At 48.8% G+C, this 27,988-nt stretch overlaps 2 protein-coding genes across 14 annotated transcripts in view; both read right to left on the bottom strand.

The window, feature by feature from the left end:
* VPS4A (vacuolar protein sorting 4 homolog A) lies at positions 1 to 13,889 on the bottom strand. Its single transcript, XM_005592376.4, has 11 exons — positions 13,713 to 13,889; positions 8,533 to 8,644; positions 8,282 to 8,429; positions 6,243 to 6,304; positions 6,018 to 6,137; positions 5,450 to 5,606; positions 4,712 to 4,860; positions 4,242 to 4,323; positions 3,741 to 3,960; positions 2,341 to 2,481; positions 1 to 828 (listed from the first exon to the last, which is right to left on the bottom strand). Exons 1-11 carry the CDS (start codon positions 13,731 to 13,733, stop codon positions 727 to 729), a joined length of 1,314 nt encoding a protein of 437 aa, XP_005592433.1. The 5' UTR covers positions 13,734 to 13,889; the 3' UTR covers positions 1 to 726.
* A 5,577-nt stretch (positions 13,890 to 19,466) lies between these two features.
* Positions 19,467 to 27,988, bottom strand: part of SNTB2 (syntrophin beta 2) — a 116,445-nt gene continuing 107,923 nt past the window's right edge. For 3 of the 13 annotated variants that reach the window (XR_012429098.1, XR_012429103.1, XR_012429100.1), the window contains 2 exons: positions 25,001 to 25,226; positions 23,765 to 23,941 (listed from right to left, as the gene is read on the bottom strand). Coding sequence is in view for 3 of the 13 variants with exons in the window: in XM_074027506.1 (XP_073883607.1) it covers positions 23,849 to 23,941; positions 25,042 to 25,226 (278 nt within the window). In the remaining 10 variants the exon portion in view is untranslated. Of the gene's footprint in view, positions 23,942 to 25,000; positions 25,227 to 27,988 lie in introns of all 13 variants that reach the window. The other 10 variants (XM_074027506.1, XM_045381519.3, XR_012429097.1 and 7 more) reach the window with 6 other exon arrangements.

Raw genomic sequence — 27,988 nt, 5'->3', positions numbered from 1 at the left:
TCAAGAAGGGAAAAGGATTTATTAGACTATTTCCAGGACAGGGACCCAGGGGCAGTGGCTGGGTTCACTGTTCTCACGCTCAGGAAGAAAAGGCAGTGAACACCCGCCTGACTGCCTTCCCCTGATCTGAACGACACCATCTCCTCCCCCAAGGAAGACACAGCCCTGGATGTGAACCTAGGAGGGTGGGGAATGGCTTATGTCACTCAGTCTTTGAGGCAGAGCTTGGGCTGGGGTTGCAGGGGCATCAGCCAATCTGCTCTCAAGGAGCAAAACTTGGGCGTAAAAGGAATGGGCAGTGGAGCTAGCCAACTGTCTGGAGGTCTGGGTGACCTCGCAGCATGGCTGCTCCCCCCCCCCCGCCCCCCACTCCTTGATACTTCCAGGTGATTTTATTTTTATTTATAAACAAGACGAAAATCCAAGCAGCATTAATTTAGGGGAACAAAAGATGGAAAAAAAAGAGGGGGGCAGAAGGAGCTGGTGAGCATCCAGGAGAGGAGGAAGTAGGAAGAGCCAGTGTCCACCGTGTGCCCCAGGGCGGTGGAGTGTCTGTGGCTGCGAGGCTCTTCCTTCTGGCTCCCTGGCAGGCGGCCAAACAGCAGAGGGGACTCTGTAGTGACTTTGGGACAAGCCCTGGAGCCCTGTCTGGCTGCTGACACAGGGAGTGCCTGCATTTGCCCCCATCAACCTCCCACCTTCACCATCGCCCAAGTGCAGCAGCTTTTAACTCTCCTGCCCAAAGTCCTCTGAGAATTTCTTCACTTTCAGGAGGTCGTCTGCATTCACCGTGGGCCGGGTGGTGGCCAGAGACCGCAGCATGTCCGACTGTGAAGGCAAGAGCATGTGCTTGAGCAGAAGCCAGGCTCCAGGTCCCCAACCTCCCCTCAGCACACAACAGGTGCAGTAGAGGGTGGGAAGAGGCCTGCCTTCAAGGCCACCCCAGAGACCTGCTTGAATCTGCCTATGGCAGGGACCCTGTTCCCTCTGGAGGCAGCTCAGATGGGCCTCCTCCTGGTCAGAATCTAAGCTCCATCATCTCATAACTGCCCTTAGGAACTGTTTTTTGGAAACGGAGTCTCACTGTTGACCAGGCTAGAGTGCAGTGGCACAATCTCGGCTCACTGTAACCTCCACCTCCTGGGTTCAAGTGATTCTCCTGCCTCAGCCTCCCGAGTAGCTGGGCTACAGGTGCATGCCACCACACATGGCTGATTTTTGTATTTTTAGTAGAGATGGGGTTTCACTATGTTGGTCAGGCTGAACTCCTGACCTCAGGTGATCTGCCTGCCTTGGCCTCCCAGAGTGCTGGGATTACAGGCATGAGCCACTGCACCCCCAGGAGCTTTCTTAACTGCACACCCCCTACATCAGCCACAAGGGCAGACACTTGCCAGAACGGCACAGGTCATAATGAGAGGACAAGGTTACAGGGGTGAGGGGCTGCCTTTGCAACTGCAGCACAGTAAGCCGTCCTGACGCATTCACTGCCTTACTGCACCACACAAGCAAAACCCATGGATTGATTGTCATATTATCTGGACCTGACTTTACTTGCTAAAGAACATAAAATGCAGGCTAGGTGTGGTGGCTCATGCTTGTAATCTCAGCACTTTGGGAGGCCAAGTTGAGGATCACTTAAGCCCAGCAGTTTGAGACTGGCCTAGGCAACACAGCGAGGCCCTGTTTCTAAAAAAAAAAAAAAAAAAAAAAAATTGGAAAAATTAGCTGGGCATGGTGGTATGTGCCTGTTGCTGCTACTCAGGAGGCTGAGGTGAGAAGATTGTGTGAGCTGGTGAGGTCGAGGCTGCAGTGAACCATCATTGCACCACTGCACCCAGCCTTTATATGTACAAAATGCTAATGCTGCCACCAGCATCCTGGGCCCCCACTGAGTGTAACGGCTGGCACGCCAGCTTCCCTGAGCTACAAAGGCCATTCTCAACAGCCCAGGACATAGGAGAAGACTGTTTTTTATTTTTGAGACAGAGTCTCGATCTGTCACCCAGGCTGGAGTGCAGCAGTGCAATCTCGGCAACCTCTGCCTCCCGACTTCAAGTGATTCTTCTGCTTCAGCCTCCTGAATAGCTGGGACTACAAGTGCACACCAGCACGCCTGGCTAATTTTCGTATTTTTAGTAGAGACACGGGGTTTCTCCATATTGGCCAGGCTGATCTCAAACTCCCAAGGTGATCCGCCCACCTTGGCCTCCCGAAGTGCTGGGATTACAGGCACGAGCCACCACACCCTGCCTGGAGAAGGCTGTTTTTATTCTGGGCCCAAGCCCCCAATTTTCTGGGCTCTGTGCAGCCCTCTTCCCTCCTTCGTCAGTCACTTACCATGCAAACCACAGGCTCTAAGAGTTTGTCCCCAGGGACATCCATCCAAGTCATCTCCATGGCTCCTGGGTCCCCTGGTGAACATGGGGTTAGGAGGTCATCGATCATCACGCTGGGGTTGGTGCGGGAGGGGCCACAGACCTGAAACCAAATGGATCTGACTGGCTGGAGCAGCTGCCCCTCAGTGTCAATGAGAGGGGCTGGACGACCCCTCTGGTCTCTAAGGAGGTCCCAAAGAGAATGCTCTGGGCCCCTAGCATCTGAGGAAGATGGGCTCCTTCAGAAATTGGGCTGGGTGGTCCAAGCAACTCATGATATGTGTGCGATTCCAGCAATCTGTAGCCCCAGTGCCTTGATGTCTTCCTCATTAACACTGTCATGTCTCACCACGAACACAGTGACATTAAAAGTGTGGTATGGTTTAGCTGTGCTCCCACCCACATCTCAACTTGAACTGTATCTCCCAGAATTCCCACATGTTGTGGGAGGGACCCAGGGGGAGGTAACTGAATCATGGGGGCTGGTCTTTCCTGTGCTATTCTAGTGATAGTGAATAAGTCTCATGAGATCTGATGGGTTTATCAGGGGTTTCCACTTTTGCTGCTTCATTTTCTCTTGCCGCCACCATGGTTCTGAGGCTTCCCCAGCCATGTGGAACTGTAAGTCCAATTAAACCTCTTTTTCTTCCCAGTCTCGGGTATGTCTTTATCAGCAGGATGAAAATGGACTAATGCAAAGTGGTTTTCCAACTGAAGTCTGCTGCCTTGGCAAAACATTCCCCCTATGTCCACAAGGCTCATTCCCTCACCCCTTCACCTCCTGTCTCAGGCATCACCCCAGTGCCATCTGTCCTTCTCTCCATGCCCAAGACACCTCTCTCCTAATCCTGCTCCATCCCCATCCGAGAAACTCACTGACTGCGCTGACTGTCTCCCCACCAAGAACGAGGGTCCAGGGTTTGTCTGTTGGTCGCTCATATCTTCCCAGCACTTAGGACAGTGCTGGGCACACGGGAGGACCCACAGCAAACACTCAGCAGAGATGTGCTGAATGAATGGACGAGTCTTCCTGGTTATTTCATATCCAGCACTTTCCAAACACTGACTTGGTGTCCACCCCGCACAACAGCACACAGTGCTGACAGAGGAGGCCGCAGCAGGGTTAAGACGGTAAAGTGGCCCTGTCCTCTGCTTTCACACACCCTGGGATGGCCACACTGCAGAAGAGCTGCAGGGAGGGGAGAGTGGGTGCAGCCCCCATGGCACTGGCCCTCCATTCTCCAGGAAGCCTCAGACTGTTATCACCTGAGCAGCCGGGGAGCAGGACCAGGAGCTAGGGGAAAAAAATGAACATCCTGTTCTTGCTATGACATTTTCTCAGCAGTGGCCACGGGCACTCACCTTTTTGAAGTGTGTGGCCGACTGCACCTTCCTCACGGGCTGCATGAGGGAGTCCCGCACGATGATGCTAATGTCCGCACCCGAGTAGCCTTCGGTCTTCCGGGCCAGCTCGTGGATGTTTGCATCCGTGAGGTTGTGGGGAGTGCTCCCCAGATGCAACCGGAACATCTGGGCACGGGCAGCTTCCTCCGGCAAGGGGATGTAAATTCGCTTTTCAAACCTAGAAAGCCCAGCACACGGCAGGCGTTGAGAGCGGATGATGGAATGCTATTCATTGAAGGGGAGGTGCAAAGATTTGAGTGAAACGGACACACTTCACGGGCCAGTGATGCTGGCAGCACATCCTCAAAAAGCCAGCCTCACAAATGGCTCTGCTTGGCAGGCAGGTGAGAAGATTCCAGGGAAAAGGGGCCAGGGCTGCACCCTGGCTGCCAGCAGCAGGCAGACCATGACCATGGTGGGAGAAGCCTCCAGCTCTGGCTCCTCCTGGGGAAGACTCACCTCCTCCTGATGGCCGAATCCAACACCCATGGTATGTTCGTGGCTCCAAGAACCAGAGTCCCATCATTGTTATTCCCCACCCCTGTGGAGAAAGGGAGACAAACACGCAGACTCTGGACAGCTGCACGGGTCAGTTGAAACCTGGGGACAGACTCCGGGGGCTTTGCGTGTCAGCAGTTGAAGCCATCCCTGAGCCACCCACCCCTGGCAGGGTCCCAAGTGAGATTAAACCACATCTTAGTCTGGCTGTGCCATGTGAGACCTGTGGCACTGCCTGCCATGGGAGGGGTGGAGTGGCTGGCGCAGCAGAGGCCTCAGGCGCCTCCTGGGAATGGAAGTCCATCCACGGTCTGTGGGGCTGGAGCCTCTCCGTGGCTGAGGACAACCAAATCCAGCCGCAGCTCAGAATAAAGCCCAGGGTCAGCTTTAGGTGCAACAAGAACCAAGGGGGCCCTGGGCCCGGCACACACCCTGCATCTGGACCAAGAACTCCGTTTTGATCCTCCGGGCGGCCTCGCTCTCATTTTCATTTCGGGATCCGCAGAGGGAATCCACCTCGTCGATGAAGATGATGGAGGGCTTGTGCTGCCTGGCCAGCTCAAACAGGTTCTTGACCAGCCTGTGAAGGTGAGAAAGGGGGTGAGGACAAGACGCTCACATCCACGCCCGCCTGGGCTCCCGGCACTTCCCTCTTCTCACCCTTCCCACAGGGAGGCGCAGGCCACGGTCATGCCGGGATTGCAGAAAACGTGGTGGTGAGGAGCCCTCGGGCCGCACCGCACCAAGAGGAGCACACCCTGGTGTGAGCCCCGAACAGAGCCTCCATCCCAGGAGCCCCATGCACTAGCTCTGCACTTGGGACACGTCAGTCCCCTCCTTCCACGCCCGTCTCATCGCATGCAAAACAGGAGTCAGTGTGGGGAACGATGTCCCCCACACACTGCCCCAACAGGGACTGCAACCAGACCCCAAAACTATCCTCACTTCCTTTCCCTTCCCTTCTGGAGCACTTCACCTCTCCTGGGTCCCTTCCACCCTCGCCTGTCTTTGTTGGGACAGTGTCCCAGCCAGTAAGCTAGCCACGCACTGCTCTGGGTGCCTCCCTGAAAAGCAAACCACTCCTCCCGGAGGCGACTCCGCGGGCTCGGCCGCTGGGTCACTAGCAGGGCCGGGGCTGCCAGCAGAGCACAGCCTGGTGGCCGACTTACTTTTCACTCTCCCCCAGCCACTTGGACATCAGGTCTGAGGAGGACACAGAGAAGAAGGTGGAGTTGTTGGCCTCTGTTGCCACAGCTTTGGCCAAGTAGGATTTCCCCGTGCCAGGGGGTCCGAACAGCAGAATCCCCCGCCAGGGGGTGCGCTTGCCTGCAACAGAGATTCCACAGAAGTGAGGCCTCCTGACTGGAGAAAGGAATAGGAAAAGCGGAGGGTCTCAAGTCCCACACACAGAGTACGAGACGGCATTCTGTGAAACGACGGACTTCAGGGGCAAACGAGTGATGGGAGCTACCTTCCCTGCTGTGCCCTGTGCTGTGACCCCATGACCTTGCACAGTGACACCATCTGTCACTGCTTCCTGATCCTGCCCACCCTGTGAGGTGATCGTCATCTCAAAGCTCCAGCCACAGCAGTGTTGTGGACACCAGCGAGCAGCCAGGCCTGGCCCTCTGTGGAACGTGGGAGCTGAGTCAACAATGACCCCCGGGTGCCTCGGAGTGCCAGCCCTGTGGAAGCCTGGAATTTTTACATTGGGGCTTGAAATGGCTCAACTCTCACCTGTGAACAAGTGTGGGAATTTGATTGGCAAAATGACAGCTTCTTTGAGGGCCTCCTTGGCCCCCTCCAGCCCGGCCACGTCGTTCCACCGTATGTTGGGCTTCTCCATCACAACGGCACCTGCAAGAGGGAGGCCGACCCAGGCCCGGTCAAGGGACATGAGCCAGCCCAGCTGCGGACCCACACACGTCCCCTGCCGCTGCCACCGGGCTGCGAGCCACTTACCCATCAGCTGTTCCTGCAGTTTCTTCTTCTCCGGATTATCCCCTTCACTGTCACTGTCACTGCTGGGAAAGGAGACGGAAAGTCACAAGCTGGCCCTTCAGCCTGGAACGCAGAGGTGCTCCCAGCAAGTCCAGGCTCCGCTGCCTGCACACTGGTTAAGGAACGAAGACTTCCTGGCTTAACAGTGCCGTGTGACCCACAAGCAAGTACTTCAGGGACATCTGGGCCGATGCTCTCAGCAGCTCACTTCAGGAACCCCCAGCAAGCACCCCTATAACAAACCCTGTTTCTTTGTGGAGGGGATGGGAATCAGGATGTCGGCCCTCTCCTGAAGGCCGTAAAGGAAATGTGCTTCAGCTGGACTTAAAGAGCAGCCCAGGCCGGGCGCGGTGGCTCACATCTCACACTCTGGGAGGCCACCTGCAGTGGCTCACATAGCCCAGGCGGGGTGTGGTGGCTCACCCCTGTAATCCCAGCACTCTGGGAGGCTGAGGTGGGAGGATTGCTTGAGCCCAGGAGTTTGAGACCAACCTGGGAAACAGCGAGATCCTGTCTCTACAAAAAACAAAATTAGCTGGGCGTGGTGGCACGCACCTATGCTGCCAGCTACTTGGGAGGCAGAGGTTGCAGTTAACCAAGATCGCAGCACTGCACTCCAGCCTGGGAGACAGAGAGAAGCCCTGAGGGGAAAAACAAAAGCAGCCAGTCAAGCAACGTAGTTGCCAGAAGCTTTTTTTTTTTTCTCTTTTTTGAGATGGAGTCTTGCTTTGTTGCCCAGGCTAGAGTGCAATGGCACAATCTCGATCTCAGCTCACTGCAACCTCCGCCTCCCGGGTTCAAGTAATTCTCTGGCCTCAGCCTCCCAAGTAGCTGGGATTACAGGCACATGCCACAGTGCCTGGCTAATTTTTTTGTATTTTTAGTAGAGACAAGTTTTACCACATTGGCCAGGTTGGTTTTGAAATCCTGACCTCAAGTGATCTGCCCGCCTCAGCCTCCCAAAGTGCTGGAATTACAGGCGTGAGCCACCGCAGCCCGCACCAGAAGCTTTTTCTAGAGACTCCGGGACAGCATGTGCCCCGACTCCAAAGCAGCCACTGCCGAACGACAGAGGAGAAGGCAAAACTGAAATCGAAAGGGAACTCCTGGGGAGAGCGCAGCCACTGCTGTCACCCCAGGGCTCCTTCCTCTCTGTATGGAATTTGTAATCCTCAGAACTTTAATCCTCCTTGGAGATCCCTGGCCTCCACCCCTGCCTCGCCAGGCCTCTCCCTCTGGGGATGGGAACGCGGTGCGGACCCTCCATCCAGGAGGCCTCGCCTCTGGTGAGACAGCTGACACCACCCGCCCCTCTCCTGCCTGGGGGACCCCCTCATTTCCCCTCCCACGCCTCCGAGATACCACTAGCATTTGTGTTCAGATCACTGGGATCACCGTGGTGGGCGAATCCCGGACCTGAGGTGAGAGGCTGTGGAGAGGACCCTGGCTGGGGTTATCAGAGCCACCTGCCCTGCACTGGGGGTCCAGGCTCCAGCCTGTGAGACCTCGGCAGGGCCCCTAACCTGAGCCGGCCGCCCCACTTGTCAGAGGCAGGTGACTCTTTGACAGTCACAGCAGCTGGCACTCATTGCATGCTCTCGTGTGCCAAGCTCCAAGGGCAGTGCCCGCATCATCTCACTGCTCCCTACGGCAACGCTGGGAGGGGAGTTCCACGACCTTCCCTGTTCGAAGATGTGGAGATGGCAGGCACACGGGGTCCTGGCACTAGGCTGGGAGGTGACAGAGCTGGGGTACCATCCTGAGAGGCTCTACCATCTGCACCAAGCTCCCCTTGTCCCCATGACATGTGGGTCAGACCCAATGAGACGACGAACACGGAAGTGCTCTGGGCCATGCTCCCCGAAAGCAGCTGCTGGCACTGTCATCCCTGCACTATGAGGACCATTTCCACAGGGAAGTCCAAGGCAGCATGAGCGCTAGGAATGACGGGGAGCCATGAGGAGGGGGCAGGTGCCTGGGCGGACGCTGCAGACACTCACCCCTTGCCCTCACTCTGGTTCTCTTTGACTGGTTTCTTGCCGTGTTTCTCTTTGCTTCGTAAATAATCCTTCAGCTTCTCAGCCCGGTCTAGGTACTGCACGCACTTGGCTCGAATGCTCTCCTTGGCCTTGTCGCTGTGGGCCTCATCTGTGAAAGGGAACACGGAGGGGCCCCTGTGAGGCTCCTGCATCACCCCCTCCCATCCCCTCCCCTCTGGAGCGCGGCAGCCTGAGGACCCCGCGCGACTCACACTTGATGGCGTGGAGGAAGTACTCCACCGCATGCTGGTACAGCCGCAGCGCCTCCTCGTAGTTCTTGGCTTTGTCCTCTTCTGTGGCTTTCGTCACCAGATCAATGGCTTTCTGGAAAGGCAAAGCAAACTGCTCAGCGCTTCCTTGGAGACACAGAAACTCGCTGGGGTCACAGGCATGAGGATGGGATGTGACGAGGGATGCCGCTGGGCCTCTGGATTTATTGCTTGTGGGCCGTTTCATTGGCCTACTTTTTCAACATCGGCTAGAAAGGCCTTCAAAGGAGGCTTTAAAAGCCAGCCAGCCGTCTTCACAATAAGCTCAGATGGTTAAAAGCCACGCTCTGGATTTCAGCAAGTGGAAACCTGACCTAATATCTCAGGTCAGGGCTCAAGGGGCGAGTTCATGGGACTTTCTATTCTGCTGCCTCACGGGATAAAGAAACAGACCCGAGCTGAGAGCCTGGCAGAAGACACACACAGGAGCAAGAGACTGCTGGTTTGCTTAGCAAGGCGGCCAGAAACTGCACCCGGCCTCAGGGCCAGAGAAGAGCCAGCCAGAAGGAAAGTCCTGCCCGACTGCGAGTTTCCACGGGATACACTGAAAGGCCTCTCTCCGCCTCCTACTGGCTCCACGCAGCTTGCTTCTCCAGGCTGCAGAGAGAACACGGTTTCCTTCGCTGTCTAGAGTGACACCCCAGGAAGGGGCTCTTACACACAAGGCTCCACACACCAGTAGCTCCAGCAAGAAAAGTACTTGCTTGCTCCCTGCTGCCAACAGAAGGGAACTGTGTCCCTCCGGAACCTTGTAAGAGCTCTGTGTCTTTGGGAATCTCATAAATCCTGTAGGCCAGTGCCCTAGGCTGAACTGAAAGCACCTCTGTGGTTTTATTATTTTTATTTTATTTTATTTTATTTTTTTATTTTTTTTAATTTTTTTTTGAGACGGAGTCTCGCTCTGTCGCCCAGGCTGGAGTGCAGTGGCCGGATCTCAGCTCACTGCAAGCTCCGCCTCCCGGGTTCACGCCATTCTCCTGCCTCAGCCTCCCAAGTAGCTGGGACTACAGGCGCCCACCACCTCGCCCGGCTATTTTTTTGTATTTTTTTAGTAGAGACGGGGTTTCACCGTGTTAGCCAGGATGGTCTCGATCTCCTGACCTCGTGATCCACCCGTCTCGGCCTCCCAAAGTGCTGGGATTACAGGCTTGAGCCACCGTGCCCGGCCATTTTATTTTATTTTTAAGACAGAGTCTCACTCTGTCGTCCAGGCCAGAGTGCAATGGTGCAATCTCGGCTCACTGCAACCTCCACCTCTCAGGTTCAAGCGATTCTCCTGCCTCAGCCTCCCCAGTAGCTGGGATTACAGGTGCCTACTACCACACCCGGCTAATTTTTGTATTTTTAGTAAAGACAGAGTTTCACCATGTTGGCCAGGCTGGTCTCGAACTCCTGACCTCAAGTGACCCACCTGCCTCGGCTTCCAAAGTGCTGGGATTACAGGCGTGAGCCATCGCGACCGGCCAATAAAGCACCTACATGGTTTTAAAGCCTGGTTTTAAAAACCGAAGCTTCACCAGCGCCTGCAGGAAGCATGACCAGAATTCTCCTCCTCAGATCCAGCACCAGTTACCAGGCAGACAATCCCACCGCAGACCCACGGTTCCAGGCACAGCAAACAATAAACCTCCTGACCGGCTCTTGGCAGGGCCGGGGCATTTGTTCAGCCCTCTCTCATCTGCAAGGAAGAAGTCTCCGAAAGAAACACACACAGACAGCTTGACAAAACAGACAGGCTGGGGGAGGCTGGGCCGGGCTGACGTGAAATGAACTCAGCGGATTGAAGAGATGAGAAGAGGGGTGAGTGCTGGCCATTATTTTCAAGCCTCTGCTCCCTCTACTACCTACAATGAATGGCTGGGAGCCCCAAACCTTCTTGGAAATGAGCTTAGGCACAGGCTGCCCTTGACTGTCCTCTTCTGCGTGATGTTCCTTCAGATGAGACAAGAAGGCAGTGCTCCTCTCCCTGGTGGCTTCTCTTCTGCAGAACAAACACCCCCAGCACCTCGGACTTTTTCACTCTCCGTAATATCATGCTTGGGTCTGTCCTTAGAACAATACTGAAGGTGTTCTTTGTCCTACAAGGAGCAGCACTGACCCCTCCCCTCCCTCCTTCTGGAAACTCTAGTAATGCACGTAAGAGTGCGCTGGGGCTGGGCACGGTGGCTCATGCCTGTAATCCCAGCACTTTGGGATGCCAAGGCAAGCGGATCACTGGAGGTCAGGAGATCGAGACCATCCTGGCTAACACAGTGACGTACCGTCTCTACTAAACATACAAAAAGTTAGCCAGGCATGGTGATGTATGCCTGTAGTCCCAGCTACTTGGGAGGCTGAAGCAGAATTGCTTGAACCCAGGAGGTGGAGGCTGCAGAGAGCTGAGATAGCACCAGAGTGAGAGTCCATCTCAAAAAAAAAAAGAAAAAAGAGTACACTGGACTTTTCTGGCAATCACATACAGTTTTTCACACACAGGGGGTCCGAGTTTCAATGGAGAGAAACAGTTTTACAGAACAGGAGGGTAAGGTGACAAACTGCCAGCCCCGCCGCATCTCTAGTAACACATATGGCAAAAGATGAGGACAAAAAGGTGCTAACGGGGGCTGGCAAATGCTTACTGTAAAGGACCAGATGGTAAATAATTTAGGATTTGCCAGCCAATCTCTGTTGCAACAACTCTACCTTGGTGGCACAAAAGTGGCTGTAGACAGTATATCAGTAAACGAACAGGGATATGTTCCAATAAAACTTTATTTATAGACCCTGAAATGTAAATTTCATAGGATTTTCATGTGTCATGAAACACTTTTTCTCAAGTTATTTAAAAAATGTAAAACATGGCCGGGCGCGGTGGTTCAAGCCTGTAATCCCAGCACTTTGGGAGGCCGAGACGGGCGGATCACGAGGTCAGGAGATCGAGACCATCCTGGCTAACACGGTGAAACCCCGTCTCTATTAAGAAATACAAAAAACTACCCGGGCGAGGTGGCGGGCACCTGTAGTCCCAGCTACTCGGGAGGCTGAGGCCGGAGAATGGCGTGAACCCGGGAGGCGGAGCTTGCAGTGAGCTGAGATCCGGCCACTGCACTCCAGCCTGGGCGACAGAGCGAGACTCCGTCTCAAAAAAAAAAAAAAAAAAAAAAAATGTAAAACCTATGACATTATGTTAAGTCATAATGAAGGAAACCAGCCACAAAGGACCACCTATTGTATGACTCTAGTTACATAAAGTGCCCAGAATAGGCAAACCCACAGAGAAAAAAGGTAGATTAGTGGTTGCCCAGGGCTGGGAGAGAGAGGGGTTTGGGGGGAGGGGTTTCTTTTGGAGGTGATGAAAATGTTCTCAAAAGAGGTTGTGGTGATGGTCACACAACCATGAATATACTAAAAGCACTGAATTATACACTTTAAATGGGTGAGTTGCACTGGGCACAGTGGCTCACATCTATAACCCCAGCATTTTGGGAGGCCGAGGTGGGCAGATCACACTTGAAGTCAGGAGTTCGAAACCAGCCTGGCCAACATGGTGAAACCCCATCTCTACTAAAAATACAAAAAAAATATTAGCTGGGCGTGATGGTGGGTGCCTTGTAATCCCAGCTACTCGGGAGGTTGAGGCAGAAGCTGCAATGAGTTGAGATTGAACCACTGCACTCCAGCCTGGGCGACAGAATGACACTGTCTCAAAAAAAAATTAATAAAAATAAAAACATGTAACAGGTGAGTTACATAATAAGCACACAAGTTATACCATAATAAAGCTGTGTTCAGGCCAGGCCCAGTGGCTCACACCTGTAATCCCAGCACTCTCGGACGCCGAAGTGGGCAGATCACCTGAGGTCGGGAGTTCGAGACCAGCCTAGCCAACACGGTGAAACCCCGTCTCTACTAAAGATACAAAAATTAGCCAGGTGTGGTTGTGGGTGCCTGTAATCCCAGCTACTCAGGAGGCTGAGGCAGGAGAATCGCTTGAACCTGAAAGGTGGAGGCTGCAGTGAGCCGAGATCACACCACTGCACTCCAGTCTGGGAGACAGAATGAGACTCCGTCTCAAAAAAATACATTAAGAAAATAAATAAATAAAGCTGTGTTTAAAACTGAAAACCATTCTTGGTTCACAGGCCATAAAAAACCTGCCTGGGCATACGGGATCTGTGGCTTCTGCTGGTGAATGGTGGGGTCTGCCTACCGACTCCATCTAATTCCTAACCTGGTACCACAACTCATTCCATGTCTGCTCCTACTTCCGCCCTCCTCCACCTTCAGGTCTCTGAATGCTACTGGAACTCTGATGTCCCTTCTTCCACGAAGTCTCCCAGGCACTTTGTCAGTTGTTACTTAATGGACACCTACTATGTGCCAGACACACGTCAGGAATGCTTTACCGTAATTATTCAATTTAAAGCCATCATCACAACAACCTAGAGGGCATTACCCCATTTTACAGACCAGGAAACTCGAGAGCCAAAGATTTAAAAACAAAAAAAAACCTAGCCCAAGGTCACTTGCTGGTGAGTGGCACAGCTGAGATTGAAACCCCGGGCTGAGGCCTGAGCATGTTGCTATCTTCTGGCCCCGTAGAACTGACAGTACCTAGAGGGTGGGTCAGTCGTTCACCCAGGTGGCGACATCCCAGCACCACCCTGCAGGATCTAGGAAATGAATGAAGGGTCGATGGACGAGAAGAGGCAGTCGAAGATTGGGGAAGGGGCCAGGGCTTGTTCGAAGTGGGGCCGAGGGGCTTCCAGGACCAGGGACAGGAGAGGAGGAAGCGAGCAACGCTGTCTTAGAGCCCAGCCGGACCCCGGGCCGAGCTTCCCGACGGTGCCTGTGCGGCCTGGGTGAGGCTGCTTCCCACGGCGGTACCGGGGCGCCGGCTACACGAAGCCGCCCAGGGGCTGGGCCAGCCAGGCAGGGCCGGAGGGCCTGAGGGTAGAGACGCCACCCCGGCTCCGAGTGCGTGGAAACAGACACGGGTGGAAGCGGCGAGGGGACGGCCAGGGCGGGGTCGCGAGGCCGAAGCTGGGAGGCGCCCACCTGACCACCCGCCCGCCGCCCGGCTCTGCGGCCCGCAGGCCCCGCCGCCTTCGGCCTCCGCAGTCGGGCCGGGCCGCACCAGGTACCTGGAGGGTTGACGTTGTCATTTCATCTCCTGGGTCCGCCCCACACCCCGCGGCGCTGCTTGCGGCCTCGGTCCGGCCCCGGGGAGCCAAGGTACTGAGTCCGGCGCGGAGAGCCCGGCGGTGGGCGCTGAGCGCGGTGCGCGGGCAGGGCGGCCGCTCGCAGCGGGAGCCGAGTCCGAGGACGAGCGAGGAGCGCGGCCCAGAGCGGTCGGGCCCGAGCTGAGCGGCTGCCCCCTAGCGGCCACGGCCCGCACTGCAGGCACGACTCCCTGCCGCGGCGAGGGCAGGGGGCGGTTCGAGAGGCGGGGCGGACTGGGGGCGAGGACGGACGGGGAGGAGGTGGGACTAGGGCGAGGCGGACAGGGGGCGGGAACGGGTGGGTGGGACAAGGCCTGGGCGGGGCCTGGCAGGACGTACGTTCTCGGGGCGGGACCAGGGGCGGAGCGGGATAGAATCCGGAAATCCTGACCTCTCTTGGAATGACAACGCCCATCGGGCGTTTTTATCCTCACAATAAAACGAATTTATCAGAGCTTTGATTTCTCCATGTTTAATACTGCACGATTATAATTAGCCCCTCCCTTGTCTGGCTTTTGTGGGGAATAAATGAGCTGGCTAATGTAAACAGTGTGCCCCACAATGGGGCTCAATCCCTGGTGGGATGCCACTGACTGTCTAAAGCCAGTTATGTTTTGCTTTGATTGACTGATAAGGAGTCTTGGTCTGTCGCCTAGGCTGGAGTGCAGTGGCATGATCTCGGCTCATGGCAACCTCCGCCTCCCGGGTTCAAGAGATTCTCCTGCTTCAGCCTCCCGAGTAGTAGCTGGGATTACATGCATGCACACCTACTGTGTACAGCGTTGTGTACTAGTTTCTGGGGATACAATGATCAAAACAGTTCTAGGGCTGGGTATGGTGGCTCATGCCTGTAATTCCAGCACTTTGGGAGGCCAAGGCAGGAGGACTGCTTGAGCCGAGGTTCAAGACCAGCTTGGGCAACATAGTAAGACCTCGTCGCTAAATTAAAAAACAAAATAGGCCGGGCGTGGTGACTCATGCCTGTAATCCTAGCACTTTGGGAGGCCGAGGCGGGTGGATCACGATGTCAGGAGTTCAAGACCAGCCTGGCCAAGATGCTGAAACCCCATCTCTACTAAAAATATAAAAAAATTAGCCGGGCATGGTGGTGGGCGTCTGTAGTCCCAGCAACTGGGGAGGCTAAGGCAGGAGGATCACTTGAACCTGGGAGGCGGAGGTTGCAGTGAGCCAAGACCGCGCCGTTGCACTCCAGCCTGGGCGACAAGAGCGGAACTCCGTGTCTAAATACATAAATACAAAGGAGAAAACAATGAGGACACTAGCTTGACTAGGCGACCGAAGGGAACACCCCTGGTGGTGGGATGCGTGGCCCCCGTGTGTCTCCCGACATGATACCCTGAAGACAGCATGGCATCATGGCATCTCTGCGAAGAGCGTATGACACAGCCTGCTTGTGAGGCGACAACGAGCAGAGCCAGCTGGAGAGCTGTGCTGCAGAATGAAAGACCTGTGCTGAGACTCAGGCACATGCGACTTAGAGTGAGGCTGAGGAGCATTCCAGACTGAAGAACTGAGACGCGACGACAAAAGGCAAGAAAGTGGTACTGGCCAGGATCCCGGCCAGAGAGGAAAACAGGACATGGCCGGGATGGCTGGCATCATTTGAATGGGGTCCATGGAATGAGTGGTGGTGTGCCAATGTTGACTTCCTGATTAGGAGGGCTGTATGGTGGCAATGTAGGGACTGTCCTTATGTTTTAGAGCTCCTCACTAGAGAATCATATCAGAAAAATACAAAGTAATGGAATAAATATGGCAAAATGTTAACAACTGGGAGATTTAGGTGAAGGAGATTTGTACTGTTTCTTAACTTTCCTGTAGGTTCAAAACTATTTCAGCATTTTAAAAATCGGAAAACAAAAACAAAAACAAAAACACGTGACTAAAGCAACTTTTTTATTTACAGTATAAAGGTTACAAAGGTATATATTTATATATATAATACCCTTAAGTTACATATTTTCATTGTAATGTACAATGCTGTATGTTGATGTGCTACTCAAGGGGAAGTGTTTATGCATCTATATTTATAGAGTATACATAAAGCTTTTTCAAATTAGGAACACAAATACTGCCCTGTTTTACGCCTTGGGTTTTTGATTTGGTATCCAGAAGATCTGAGACTTAAATTTCAAACAAGACTTAAAAAGAAGTCTTGTTTAAATACAGAGTTCTAAAAAGAAGGAAAAAACCCAGAACATCACATACTTTTTAATTATTTGTAAAAGCATTATTCTAGTTTTCTAAGTCTTTATACTTAAACATGAAAGCAGTGTGGGAAAGAATCCACATAAGCAGGTTTCATCAGAGTTTGCAGATTAGCCAAAACAGGCCTTCAATAGGTAGTGGTTTTCTACATTATCTTCCAAAAGACCTCAGGTTTGGTACCAAAAAGGACACAGATTTTTTTTTAGGCACCAAGGTCTTATAATGCTGCACTCCTCCAATGGATTGTAAATATAATACTGGAGTCGTATAGTGGAGGGAAAATTCTCAAACCTGTTCTTACGATAAGGACAGATTTGCCACAAAGTGAGAATATCGAGAATGATGACTGTGCCAAACCTGAAACGTAATTTATATCATCATTTCCTCTCCCCCCAATTCTATTAATTCACAAATCGAGGTGAAAAGACACAACTGACACCCGCTTTAACAGGACCCAGAGAGAAGGAAAAGCATTTCTTCCAACCTAGGAGGAATACGCATTTACAATACCTATGTGCTGGTTTTAATAACATACAATCATTAGCACCTGATTGTCAAAGGGTAGGTTTAAAGTAAAGAACAAGACACTGAAGGCATGGCCTAATTTTTGTGCACAACTCCAGGATACTTGAAAACCAAGGGGAGGGCACCCATGTAATTCGGTTCCCTATGCCATTCCAATCACTGATAGCTCAGGTACTTTCTGGGCATGACTAAGGATGTTGCCTGAAAGGCTAACGCTAGAGGTAAACGGAAGGCAAGCCGGATAGAAAGGGACTGTTACTGTGTGAAAATTATGGAAAACATTCATTCAGTCAGTCTTATTTTCTTTAAGTGCCCTTTTCACTGAGTCCGAATGCCAGCGTGTCCTGGAATAAGTGAAATGTTGTTAATTTGTATTTATTTTTTAAATGTTAAACAATTTTTTTTTTTTTAAATTTTTTAGACGGAGTCGGGTGTCCCGCTGTGTTGCCCAGGCTGGTCTGGACCTCCTGGGCTAAAGTGATCCTCCTGCCTTGGCCTGATTTTGTTATTTTTTAAATATCTTCATTTTGATCTATCATTAATGGAGAAATACTCCGTCTACCATGTATATAAGGACTTTCAGCAAATGAAATGCTTAAATAGTTTAAGTGTGGAAATGAATACAGCAACATTTAGAAATAAGGGGTTGATAAAATATGCATTTAGTTTTGCTGTTATAGTTAAAGCAGCATTTTTTTTTTTAAAGACTTTCTCATTTATCTACTTTGGGCAATAAAATTTTTGTTGTTGTGATTTATCTTACAAAGGATACTGTATACTGTTCTCTTTCCCAAACTAAAGTCTGATTTTGCATTAAAAAAAAAAATCATGCATGATGAAAAGACCAGCCCACTTAAATGTGCTTGGAGTCCTTTCATGTTGGCATGGATCAAAGCCTGAGTATCCCTTCAAACATTTTCCAGTTTGCCAGGTCCAGATTAACAGACTTGTAATATCCTTTGGTAAAAATATGAAGTGATGAATTACTTAACTGCTGAATGATAAACAGATGGCATGGTGTGACTGAGAAATAATGGATTATGTGCTACTTGAGGGCAGAACTTTCTTTTGGACCCTTCAGAATGCCTGATGTAGAACTATACATTAATACCTGTTTATTAGTTAAAAGAACACATGAATTAATATGTCATTAATTAGCTTTCCAGTTTCAAAATCAGTGTCAATAGCATGGATGTAAGATTATTGCAAAACTGAGAAAGGTACTTAGAGGACTCAGAAATTATAAATCTTTTTCTTTTTTTGGAGATGAAGTCTTGCTCTGTTGCCCAGGCTGGAGTGCAATGACACGATCTCAGCTCACTGCAACTTCTGCCTCCCGGGTTCAAGCAATTCTCCCACCTCAGCCTCCCGAGTAGCTGGGACTACAGGCACGCGTCACCTGGCCCAGCTAACTTTTTGTATTTTTAGTAGTGATGGGGTTTCACTATGTTGGCCAGGCTGGTCTCAAACTCCTGACCTCAGGTGATCCACCGCCCTCCGGCTCCCAAAGTACTGGGATTACAGGCAGGAGCCACCGCACCCGGCCAGAAATTATAAATCTAACCAGGATTCCCAAACCTACAATACAATGAAGTATTATTTCTTTGTTATAGGTTTTTGGTTTTAACCAATCTATTTTAAAAGGGGCAATTCAAGGATTATGGCTTATATGGTGGATTTCTGTTGAATATGATCAAATGTTCACTGGAGAACAAGCAATAATTTGCAAAAGGCGTATTTATGCATTACACATTAAATGTGGATCCTCTTCTAAAACTAGAATAAGCTTCAGTTCAGTTGCCCAATGTGGGAAGAAAGAATAGAGGTGGCAAGAAATGAAGCTCAAGTTTATGTTTTGAAACAAAAGAGGAAACTTATTAAAAGATTCTTCTTAGTTACTATGTAACAACCATTCTTCTAGCTGGCAGTTTAGCTAGTCAAAGAGAGACAAAAAAAAAAAAAAAAAAAAAACCCAGATGTGCTCTATGTGCCTATTTATTGTACCTTACCCTTAACTTGAAATTCTATCCTTTAAGAGAATGAATTTGTGTCACTCATCTGCCAGATGTTTTTGTTTTTTTAGAGAAAGGGTTTCAACTTAGCCACTTAAGCAGTCTATTACTAGTGTAAAATAAATTCCATTTAACATCACAGCATAGGAATAATTATATTGCTGAAAAATACATAACCCTGATATATAGAATTATTTTAGAACTATCATCACACATTTTTTGAGTGTGTATGTATCCAGCACAGTGAAAGATTTAGCTTAAAGGGTGGAGGGGGGCAGATTGCTACAATAGGTTTTTAAAGACAGTATGTGGAAAGTCAGAATAATTTTAGATTACCAAGCAATTAAAATAAGGGCACAGAGAAAGAGCAGTAGGAGAAAGAGCAGTAGGAGACGGCAGACTGCTCTACTTTCATCCGCAGTGGTGCTAAAAAAAAAAAAAAAAAAGCCAAAATAACAACGGAAATTTAACTGAAAGTGATTTCCAAACTCAAAGTAGAGTATAATACCACCTGGTATATGACTACAGTCAAATTCAACTTGAAGTTTAAGCACAATCCCAAATTTAAATAAGTCTCTTTTCATTACATAGATATTTGATCTGATCAGAGCAATTTGCTTTGAGACCAAAGAGATCTGGCATTTTACTTATTCATTAGGGATTGAAAGAAGACGACCTTTGGCTTTTCTAACCAGCCATTTCATTCATGGCATCAACAGCCTCTGACAGCCACGTGGAAATGTATGCTGGATATTTGGATAGTTTAAATATTATGTACAAGGAATAGCTTATAACCAGTGAAAATAATAACATAATTCAGCATAAGTGTCCAAGATAAGATACAAAAGAGCAGAGAAAGTGCTTGAGTCTACAGGTCTTCCCTGAAAGTTTCAAAAATGTTTAACTCTTAAGCAGGTAGGGCTTTTAATAGAGTTTGCATAGCAGCATACAAGGTAATTTGCATTAAAATATATGAACAGAGATTCTTCCACGGCTTTGAAAACAAATATATCCACATGCATATAAGTTAAGCAAGAAGACCTGGAGTTTCTCACACAATTTAAAAAAAAATCTATTATAACATTTTCTCATACTTTTGTCCATCAAAACCACTTACAGCAAAACCTGTTTCTAGGAGAAACATAGCCTTGTCCAGATTCCACACAGCTTAAATTTTTTTTTATGTGTAATTTCTGGGGCCAGGTGCAGTGGCTCACATCTGTAATCCCAGCACTTTGGGAGGCCGAGGCAGGAGGATTGCCTGAGCACAAGAGTTCAAGATCAGCCTGGGCAACATGGCGAAAACCTGTCTCTACAAAAACCAAAACAAACAAAACAAAAAACCCCATAAAAATTAGCCAGGTGTGGTGGCACACACCTGTGGTCCCAGCTACTCAGGAGGCTGAGGCGAAAGGATCATTTGAGCCCAGAAGGTTGAGGCTGCAGTCAGCTATGATCATACCACTGCACTCCAGCCTGGGTGACAGAGTGAGAACCTGTCTCACAAAAAAAAGAAGAAGGATAAAAAAAGAACAAATTCTGTTTTATCAGCTAAGTGCATTCATTCAGCTGGAAAAGCTTTGTTACCATTCAACTTAGGAGGATAAATTAGGAAAACAATCAGTAATAATGTTAGGTATTTGTTGTTTAGAAAGATTTTTTTCTTATAAAAATATAAGAAATAAATAATCCAATCTCTCCTGCCATGCAATAATTTTCAGTAACAAAGTTTGTGAGAGTAGAGAACATAAAAACAGGCACTATCAGACCTTCTTTGGCCTAAAATGTGCTAAAATGGGTTTAAAATAGGTGAATGACATTTAAAGTAGTATTTTTCACTGCCTATATATGTTCCAGTATTTAACCTGAAACTCTTATCTACTAGGAAGGTGAGTTTACAGTTACAACTATCTAATAAATACTATATGAACATACATTTAAGTATTTCTTCATATAAGACATTAGATACTAATTTCCAGATAATGTTTCATTTGATGACTTCAGGAAAGGACTTACCTTTTTCAGAAAAAGAAAAACTGAATGTTTTTCTTTTATTCCTTTCCTTTTCTTTTTATGGAGAGAAAGGAGAGAAGTTTTAGAAGAAAAGGTGGGAGCCTTTTCATATACCAGCTGGCTGCTCCTAGGCATCTGTGTGGAATGTGGAGAAGCTGTCGAAGCCTCGGGTCTGGGGGCACAGGAAGCAGTCCCTCTGAATGGGGAGCGGACACTATTCTGCAGTTTCCTTTCCATTCCACACACTGGAACCTACCACATCCTCAACAATTTTCTTAATTAAAAATGAAAAAGAAATGAAAAGTGAGCTGGTTCTATAAAAAAGGTAGAATATTGAAAATGCCCATTTTTAGTTATCATTTGGAAATAATTTGCCATACTTTGGCATCTAAATATAAATACATATTTATCATGGTGTCCCATTCATTAGAGAGCACTTCATTTGTGGATTGAAAATCCCACAAACACATTTGATTGAAGAACAACCTTGGTCATCATGATTGGAGAGCTCTTAAGTATGTAAGACAAGCAGCAAAAGGGCTCTGGTTCTTGGGGCTGCTAATGGACAAAGGAAACCTCCCATTCTTTCATTTCACACCAAGACTCAAAAGATATTATTAAGAACCCTACAGACCTCAGTGCTATACATGTCAGTTTAACCTTGACCAAAATGAGTGAAAATGCACATGCCTTGCCTTTCCTGCTCACACTTTAATTCCACCTATTTTACATCTTCATATAACCAACGAGCAGGGTGGCTCAGAAGCTGCCCTGCAAATCTCAGTGGCTTAGCCTTTCACATTAACACAGAAAACCTCAACCAAATGGCTTTGCTGCTGAAGTCTGTAAAAGCATCATTCAACATCTCATATTAATAATGCTCTCACTGCATAGAGGATTTAAGATTGCCTACCTGAGGGTATTACATATTGAAATTCTGATTCCAGAAATCATTTCTGGACCTTCAAGAGATTTTTTTCCTTCCCTGAAATGAAAATTTATTGTGGGCCAGGTACGGTGGCTCACACCTATAGTCCCAGCACTTTGGGAGGCCAAGGCAGGCGGATCACTTGAGGTTGGGGGTTCAAGACCAGCCTAGCCAACATGGTAAAACCCTGCCTCTACTAAAAATACAAAAATTAGGCGGGTGTGGTGGTGGGCGGCTATAATCCCAGCTACTCAGGAGAATCACTTGAACCTAGGAGGTAGAGGTTGCAGTGAGCCGAGATCATGCCACTGCACTCCAGCCTGGGAGACAGAACGAGACTCCATCTCAAAAAAAAAAAAAAAAAGAAAAAAAAGAAAAGAAAATTTATCTGAGATGGAGCCAATCTTAGGTTTATGAATTTTCAAAATATAAAGAGCTTTTGAAAGACATATTCTTGTCTAGATTTTAATTTCCAGTTTTAAGCCGTTCAGATAATTCATTTTTGGAACTTCGACAATTACATGAAGCTGGGGGAAGAACAGGCATGTCTTCCCAACCTCTGCATACTGTTGGTTTCACTGTAATGAGGAAGTGGGGCTGACTTCCGGGTGAAGGAGGACAATGGAGTTACAATGTTAACCTAGAACTCGCTCTGCTCATGGGTCCTCCCACCGGTCAGGCTGCACTGAAACCAAATAGCTCATTTTGCACACACAGGTGTATTTTTCTCTTCTTTTCTCCCCCTGTGCCTGCCCCATCTGAAGCGACATCCTCCTCCACCCACCACAGCACTCACATTCTTCTATGGCACTCTTGATCGATCAAGCAAACAAGAACTTTCCCTAGACCTTTCTTCAGAGAGCATAAAGAATATCCAAGTCAATATTACCTATTCTTTGAGATCCAGGGACTATGCTAATTTTGACGTTTTATATTGATATTATACCATTTTAAATGTTTGCAGATATATGCCTCCTTCAAAATTAGGAAAAACAAGCTGAGTGTGATTTTCTAACACTACAACATCAGTATTCTTGCTGCTACTGTGTCCTAATGATGACATCTGGCAATGCTTAACCAAAAGGAGGCAGCTGTTCCACAGTCTCATCACCCTGCCCCCTGTAGGGTGTGCTGTGAAGCCAACACTAAGTCTTCCATTAGCAGTTCCTTGTCCATGCCACTGCTGCCACAAAGGGCCAGGCCACAGCTGGGATGCTGCATCCCGTTGTTTTTGGGCAGCCCCAAAACAACTCGACATGACGCTTGTGCGGAAGAGCTGGCTTCACCCACCAAGTCTACTCTGCAAGCAGGCTGGCTCTTCAGGATTTATCTTGCTCAAAGAGATCTGCCTACTAGAAGAGATGCCATTAAGGAAACCCACCTCAAAGACTATTCCTCAAAACTAGGATAGGTGATCTCCTTGAAATGGCAGTGATTTCCAGTTATTCAAATAGTGACTAATAAAGCTCCACTAACCCTAACCAAAGGCACATTTGGTAAGCAATTAAAAAAATGGCTTAACCTAGGAAGAGGATTTTCATTTAAAATAAATCTCACAATATCCTCTGGCTACCACCAAAAATAAAATGGAAAAACCTAAACCAAGCAAAACTTTTCTTTCAAAGCAGAGTGGCTTCCAACTTGCTTTTCAACTCAGTCACCACTAGAAAGGAAGTGAAAGGCAAGGCAAATCAAATTTGCAAGTCCTAAGTCCTAGAGACAGCACTTAAGAGTGGCAAAGCTTGGGATAAGGTGGGAAGTGATGGCCAGGCTGAGATAGAGAGAGAGCCAGGGCAAATGGAACATCCCTTTGGTGATACAACTCAAGGACTTCCTATGGTGGAAGGAGCTAGTGAGGACAGTAAATTCTAAGACATACAACCTATCTGGAATGCTCACGAAGCAACAGGCTGCTGCAAGCTAGCACCCGGGAAGGGACAATTGTTCTGAACAAGAGATCAAGGCTAAGCATAACACAAATCCTACAGGAGAAGAAAAAGAAAACAATGCTTGGGTATTTGATTATGTCTAAAAAGGAAAACAATGAGCCATTCTTTTTAGTAGGAGAAACAAACCTAATTACTCATAAACCGTATTATGAAACGAAAATAAATCAACAGCTTCATTTTGGAGCCTTTTCGAGTCCTAGAATATCTGGCCAAGGTAGACTGTGAAAGGCAGGCTCTTCTTTAAACACGGTTATGGTTCAGCAGTGATTTGCAGGTCCTTGGGAAGGCACTGTGCTGAAGGAGAGAGCAAAGAGTTTTCTTTTTGTGCTTTTTTTTTTTTTTTTTTTTTGAGGTGGAAATATTTCTTGTGACAGTCAAGGCTCTTTTCTGATTTTTTGTTGCTCATACAAGCAGTCCCATACGAGTGACTTTGGCCGATAAGAATGTGTGCAACACAAATACAATCGGCTTCGGACAAGAGTGCAGGTCCATGGTCTGTGGAGAAAGGACACTAAGTATCACTACCTCACTGCCATATACAGACAACTGAATACATGAAGATGCAAAATAAATTTACTTTTAAGGTAGGTAAAGAATATGCCAGAGCTATGGAAACTCTTGGGAACTTAAAGCCACAGGCAAAAGTGCACTATGGAGTAAGGTTATTCCATGTCATAATACTGGTGTGAGGTTTCACATCCCCAATTAGGAGACAACTGGTGGTGTACTGGGTTCCACCATGCCTGGTAGGAAGATCTAAATAGTAGAGGATTTAAAATCTAAGGCCAGGCACGGTGGCTCACGCCCGTAATCCCAGCACTTTGGGAGGCCAAGGCAGACGGATCATGAGGTCAGGAGATCGGGACCATCCTGGCTAACATGGTGAAACCCCATCTCTACTAAAAAAAAAAGAAAAATTAGCCAGGTGTGGTGGCACATGCATGTAATCTCAGCTGCTCAGGAGGCTGAGGCAGGAGAATCACTTGAACCAGGGAGGCAGAGGTTGCAGTGAGCTGAGATGGTGCCACTGCACTCCAGCCTGGGTGACAAAGCGAGACTCCGTCTCAAAAAAAAATAAAAAAGAAAAATGATAACAAAAACCAACATCCAATGTCATCTGGAAAACTGAGAACAGCAGATACAGTGGCTCACATCTGTAATCCCAACACCTCGGGAGGCCAAGATGGGAAGATCACTTGAAGACAGGAGTTCAAGACCATCCTGGGCAGCAAAGCGAGACCTCATCTCTACAAAAAATACAAAAATTGGCCAGGCATGGTGGCACACGCCTATAGTCCAGTTCCAGTTATTCAGGAGGCTGAGGCAGGAGGATCACTTCAGCCCAGGAGGTATAGGCTGCAGGGAGCTATGATCGCACCACTACACTCCAGCCTGGGTGACACAGACCCCATCTTAAAAAAAAAAAAATTTAATTAAAAATTTCATGGTTCTAAATGGAATGTCAGTCCATGATTTTGTATATAAGGGGTAAGAAGTAATGAGAAGGAAAGAGAACATCTATTAGAAAAAAATGTGTTTCAGAAACACTCCTACCAGTTCTCCCTCGGGACCACCAAAATCAGAAACACTCTTACCAGTTCTCCCTCGGGACCACCAAAATCCAAGTATAGATTTCGGATGCCATCATCCGCAGACATCTTCAGCCTTTCAAAGGGGTAGCGGTATAATATGCTGCTGGAGCCTCCGTTTTCCCTGGAGATGGTGAACCCATTTTCATAGTGAACAGTAAGCCTCACCTCTTGGCCATTTAACATGCAGCCTGTTGGAGAAAAGCAAAAAATATTAGTTGTAAAGTTGTTATGCCAGTTATCAAGTGAAACGGGATTCTTCTGACTTCAAAATAGGAAAAATATTTTCTTGAGAATGTGTGATACCGAACCTATATGGAATCTTCTAAAGTGTGTTTTGTTTTGGTGACTGAGATGAGGCAGAAATGACCATAACACTCCTTGACATCTGATTCAGTTTAATTCCATGAGTACCCACTGAACACTCATAGTGGCAAGTGTGTGTAGGCTGTGCAGGGCACTGGAGAAGCAAGAGAGGCACAGTCCCTGCTCTCAAGGACTTTGTAAACGCATTAGCATAAACAGGAAATCCCCAGCTGTGTAAGGCAGAATGTACAGAACATGAGCAAACACCAAACTGAATGAGGCCAAAGTCAAGAAAAGGTTTCCTGGAGGAGCTGGGCCTTCAGATAGACCCTAAAGAACTGGTAAAACTGGCTGGGTACGGTGGCTCACAGCTGTAATCCCAGCACTTTGGGAGGTCGAGGTGGGTGGATCACTTGAGGTCAGGAGTTCGAGACCAGCCTGGCCAACAAGGCAAAATCCCGTCTCTACTAAAAATACAAAAATTAGCCAGGCGTGGTGGCACATGCCTGTAATCCCAGCTACTCAGGAGGCTGAGGCAGGATAACTTCTTGCACCCAGGAGGCAGAGGTTGCAGTGAGACAAAATCACACCACTGCACTCCAGCCTGGGTGACAATAGCAAGACTCTGTCTCAAAAAAAAAGGTAAAACTGGACAGGCAGGGAGGAACAGGCAGAAGGACTGAACTGGGCGAGAAGGAACAACCAAAGGACCAAAGGCAGAGAGGCCTTTCAGGAGCTGTGACATGGTTTGGTTGGCATTTGGGATGAAGATAAAGATTATGTTCATCCAAGTTAAAGGCTATACTCAGCAAAAGTCACACATTCAATGCTATCAAAGATACAATTCAAAGGATACCTCTGAATTGACAGGATACAAACAATTTTGGTCATCAAGACCAGCAAATACCCCAGGTGTGGAGGCTCATGCCTATAATCCCAGCACTCTGGGAGGCTGAGGCAGGAGGATCACTTGAGGCCAGGTGCGCTAGAGACCAGCCTGGGTAACATGACAAGATCTCATTTCTACTAAAAATAAAAAATGTATCAGGGCATGGTGGTGTGTACCTATAGTCCCAGCTACTCGGAAGGCTTGGGTGGGAGGATCACTTGCATCCAGGAGTTCAAGGTTGCAGTGAGCTATGATCACGCCACTGCACTTTAGCCTGGGTGACAGAGCAATGTCTAAACAATTTTAAAAAGAGAGATTTAGAAGTCCTTTTTTTTTTTGTTTTGAGATGGAATCTCCTTTTGTTACCCAGGCTGGGGTGCAGTGGCGTGATCTTGGCTCATTGCAGCTTCAGTTTCCTGGGCTCAAGCAATTCTTCTGCCTCAGCCTGCTGAGTAGCTGGGATTACAGACGCACACCACCACGCCCGGCTAATTTTTTTGCATTTTTAGTAGAGACAGGGTTTCACCATGTTGGACAGGTTGGTCTTGAACTCCTGACTGCAAGTGATCCACCCACCTCGGTCTCCCAAAGTGTGGAGATTATAGGCATAAGCCATCGCACATGTTTTTTTTTGTTTTTTGTTTTTTTTTTTTTGAGACAGTCTCGCTCTGTAGCCCAGGCTGGAGTGCAGTGACATGATCTTGGCTCACTGCAACCTCTGCCTCCCAGGTTGAAGCGATTCTCCTGCCTCAACCTCCTGAGTAGCTGGGATTACAGGAGTGTGCCACCACACCTGGCTAATTTATGTATTTTAAGTAGAGATGAGGTTTCACCATGTTGGTCAGGCTGGTCTCGAACTCCTGACCTTGTGATCCACCCACCTCAGCCTCCCAAAGTGCTGGGATTACAGGTGTGAGACACTGTGCCCGGCCCCCCACCCCCCGTTTTTTTTTTTTAGACAGAATCTTGCTGTGTCACCCAGACTGGAGTGCACTGGCACAATCTCAGCTGACTGCAACCTCTGCCTCCCAGGTTCAAGCAATTCCGGTGCCTTAGCCTCCTGAGTAGCTGGGATTACAGGCGGGCACCACCACACCCAGCTAATTCTTTGTATTTTTTAGTTGAGACAGGGTTTTGCCATGTTGCCCAGGCTGGTCTCGAACTCCTGAGCTCAGGCAATCCACCTGCCTGGGTCTCCCAAAGTGCTGGGATTACAGGTGTGAGCCACTGTGCCTGGCCTGAGAGGGTTTTTTTGTTTGTGTTTTTTTTGAGATAAGTGTCTCACTCTATCATCCAGGCTGGAGTGCAATGGCGCAACCTCGGCTCCTTGCAACCTCCACCTCCTGGGTTCAAACGATTCTTATGCCTCAGCCTCCCGAGTAGCTGGGATTACAGGTGTTCACTACCACGCCTGGGTAATTATTGTATTTTTAGTAGACAGCGATTTCACCGTGTTGGCCAGGCTGGTCTCAAACTCCTGACCTGAAGTGATCCGCCCACCTTGGGCTCCCAAAGTGCTTGGCCCCTGAGATTGCTTTATTTTTTATTTATTTATTTATTTATTTATTTTTGAGACAGTCTCTCTCTGTTGGCCAGGCTGGAGTGCAGTGGCACGATCTCGGCTCACTGCAACCTCCGTCTCCCGGGCTCAAGCGATTCTCCTGCCTCAGTCTCCCGAGTAGCTGGGATTACAGGTGTGTGCCACTACGCCTGGCTGATTTTTGTATTTTAAGTAGAGACGGGGTTTCTCCATGTTGG

This window comes from Macaca fascicularis, chromosome 20 (assembly GCF_037993035.2).
Source record: "Macaca fascicularis isolate 582-1 chromosome 20, T2T-MFA8v1.1".
In the NCBI taxonomy this organism is placed as follows: Eukaryota; Metazoa; Chordata; class Mammalia; order Primates; family Cercopithecidae; genus Macaca; species Macaca fascicularis.
This window is presented reverse-complemented; position numbering and strand designations above follow the sequence as displayed.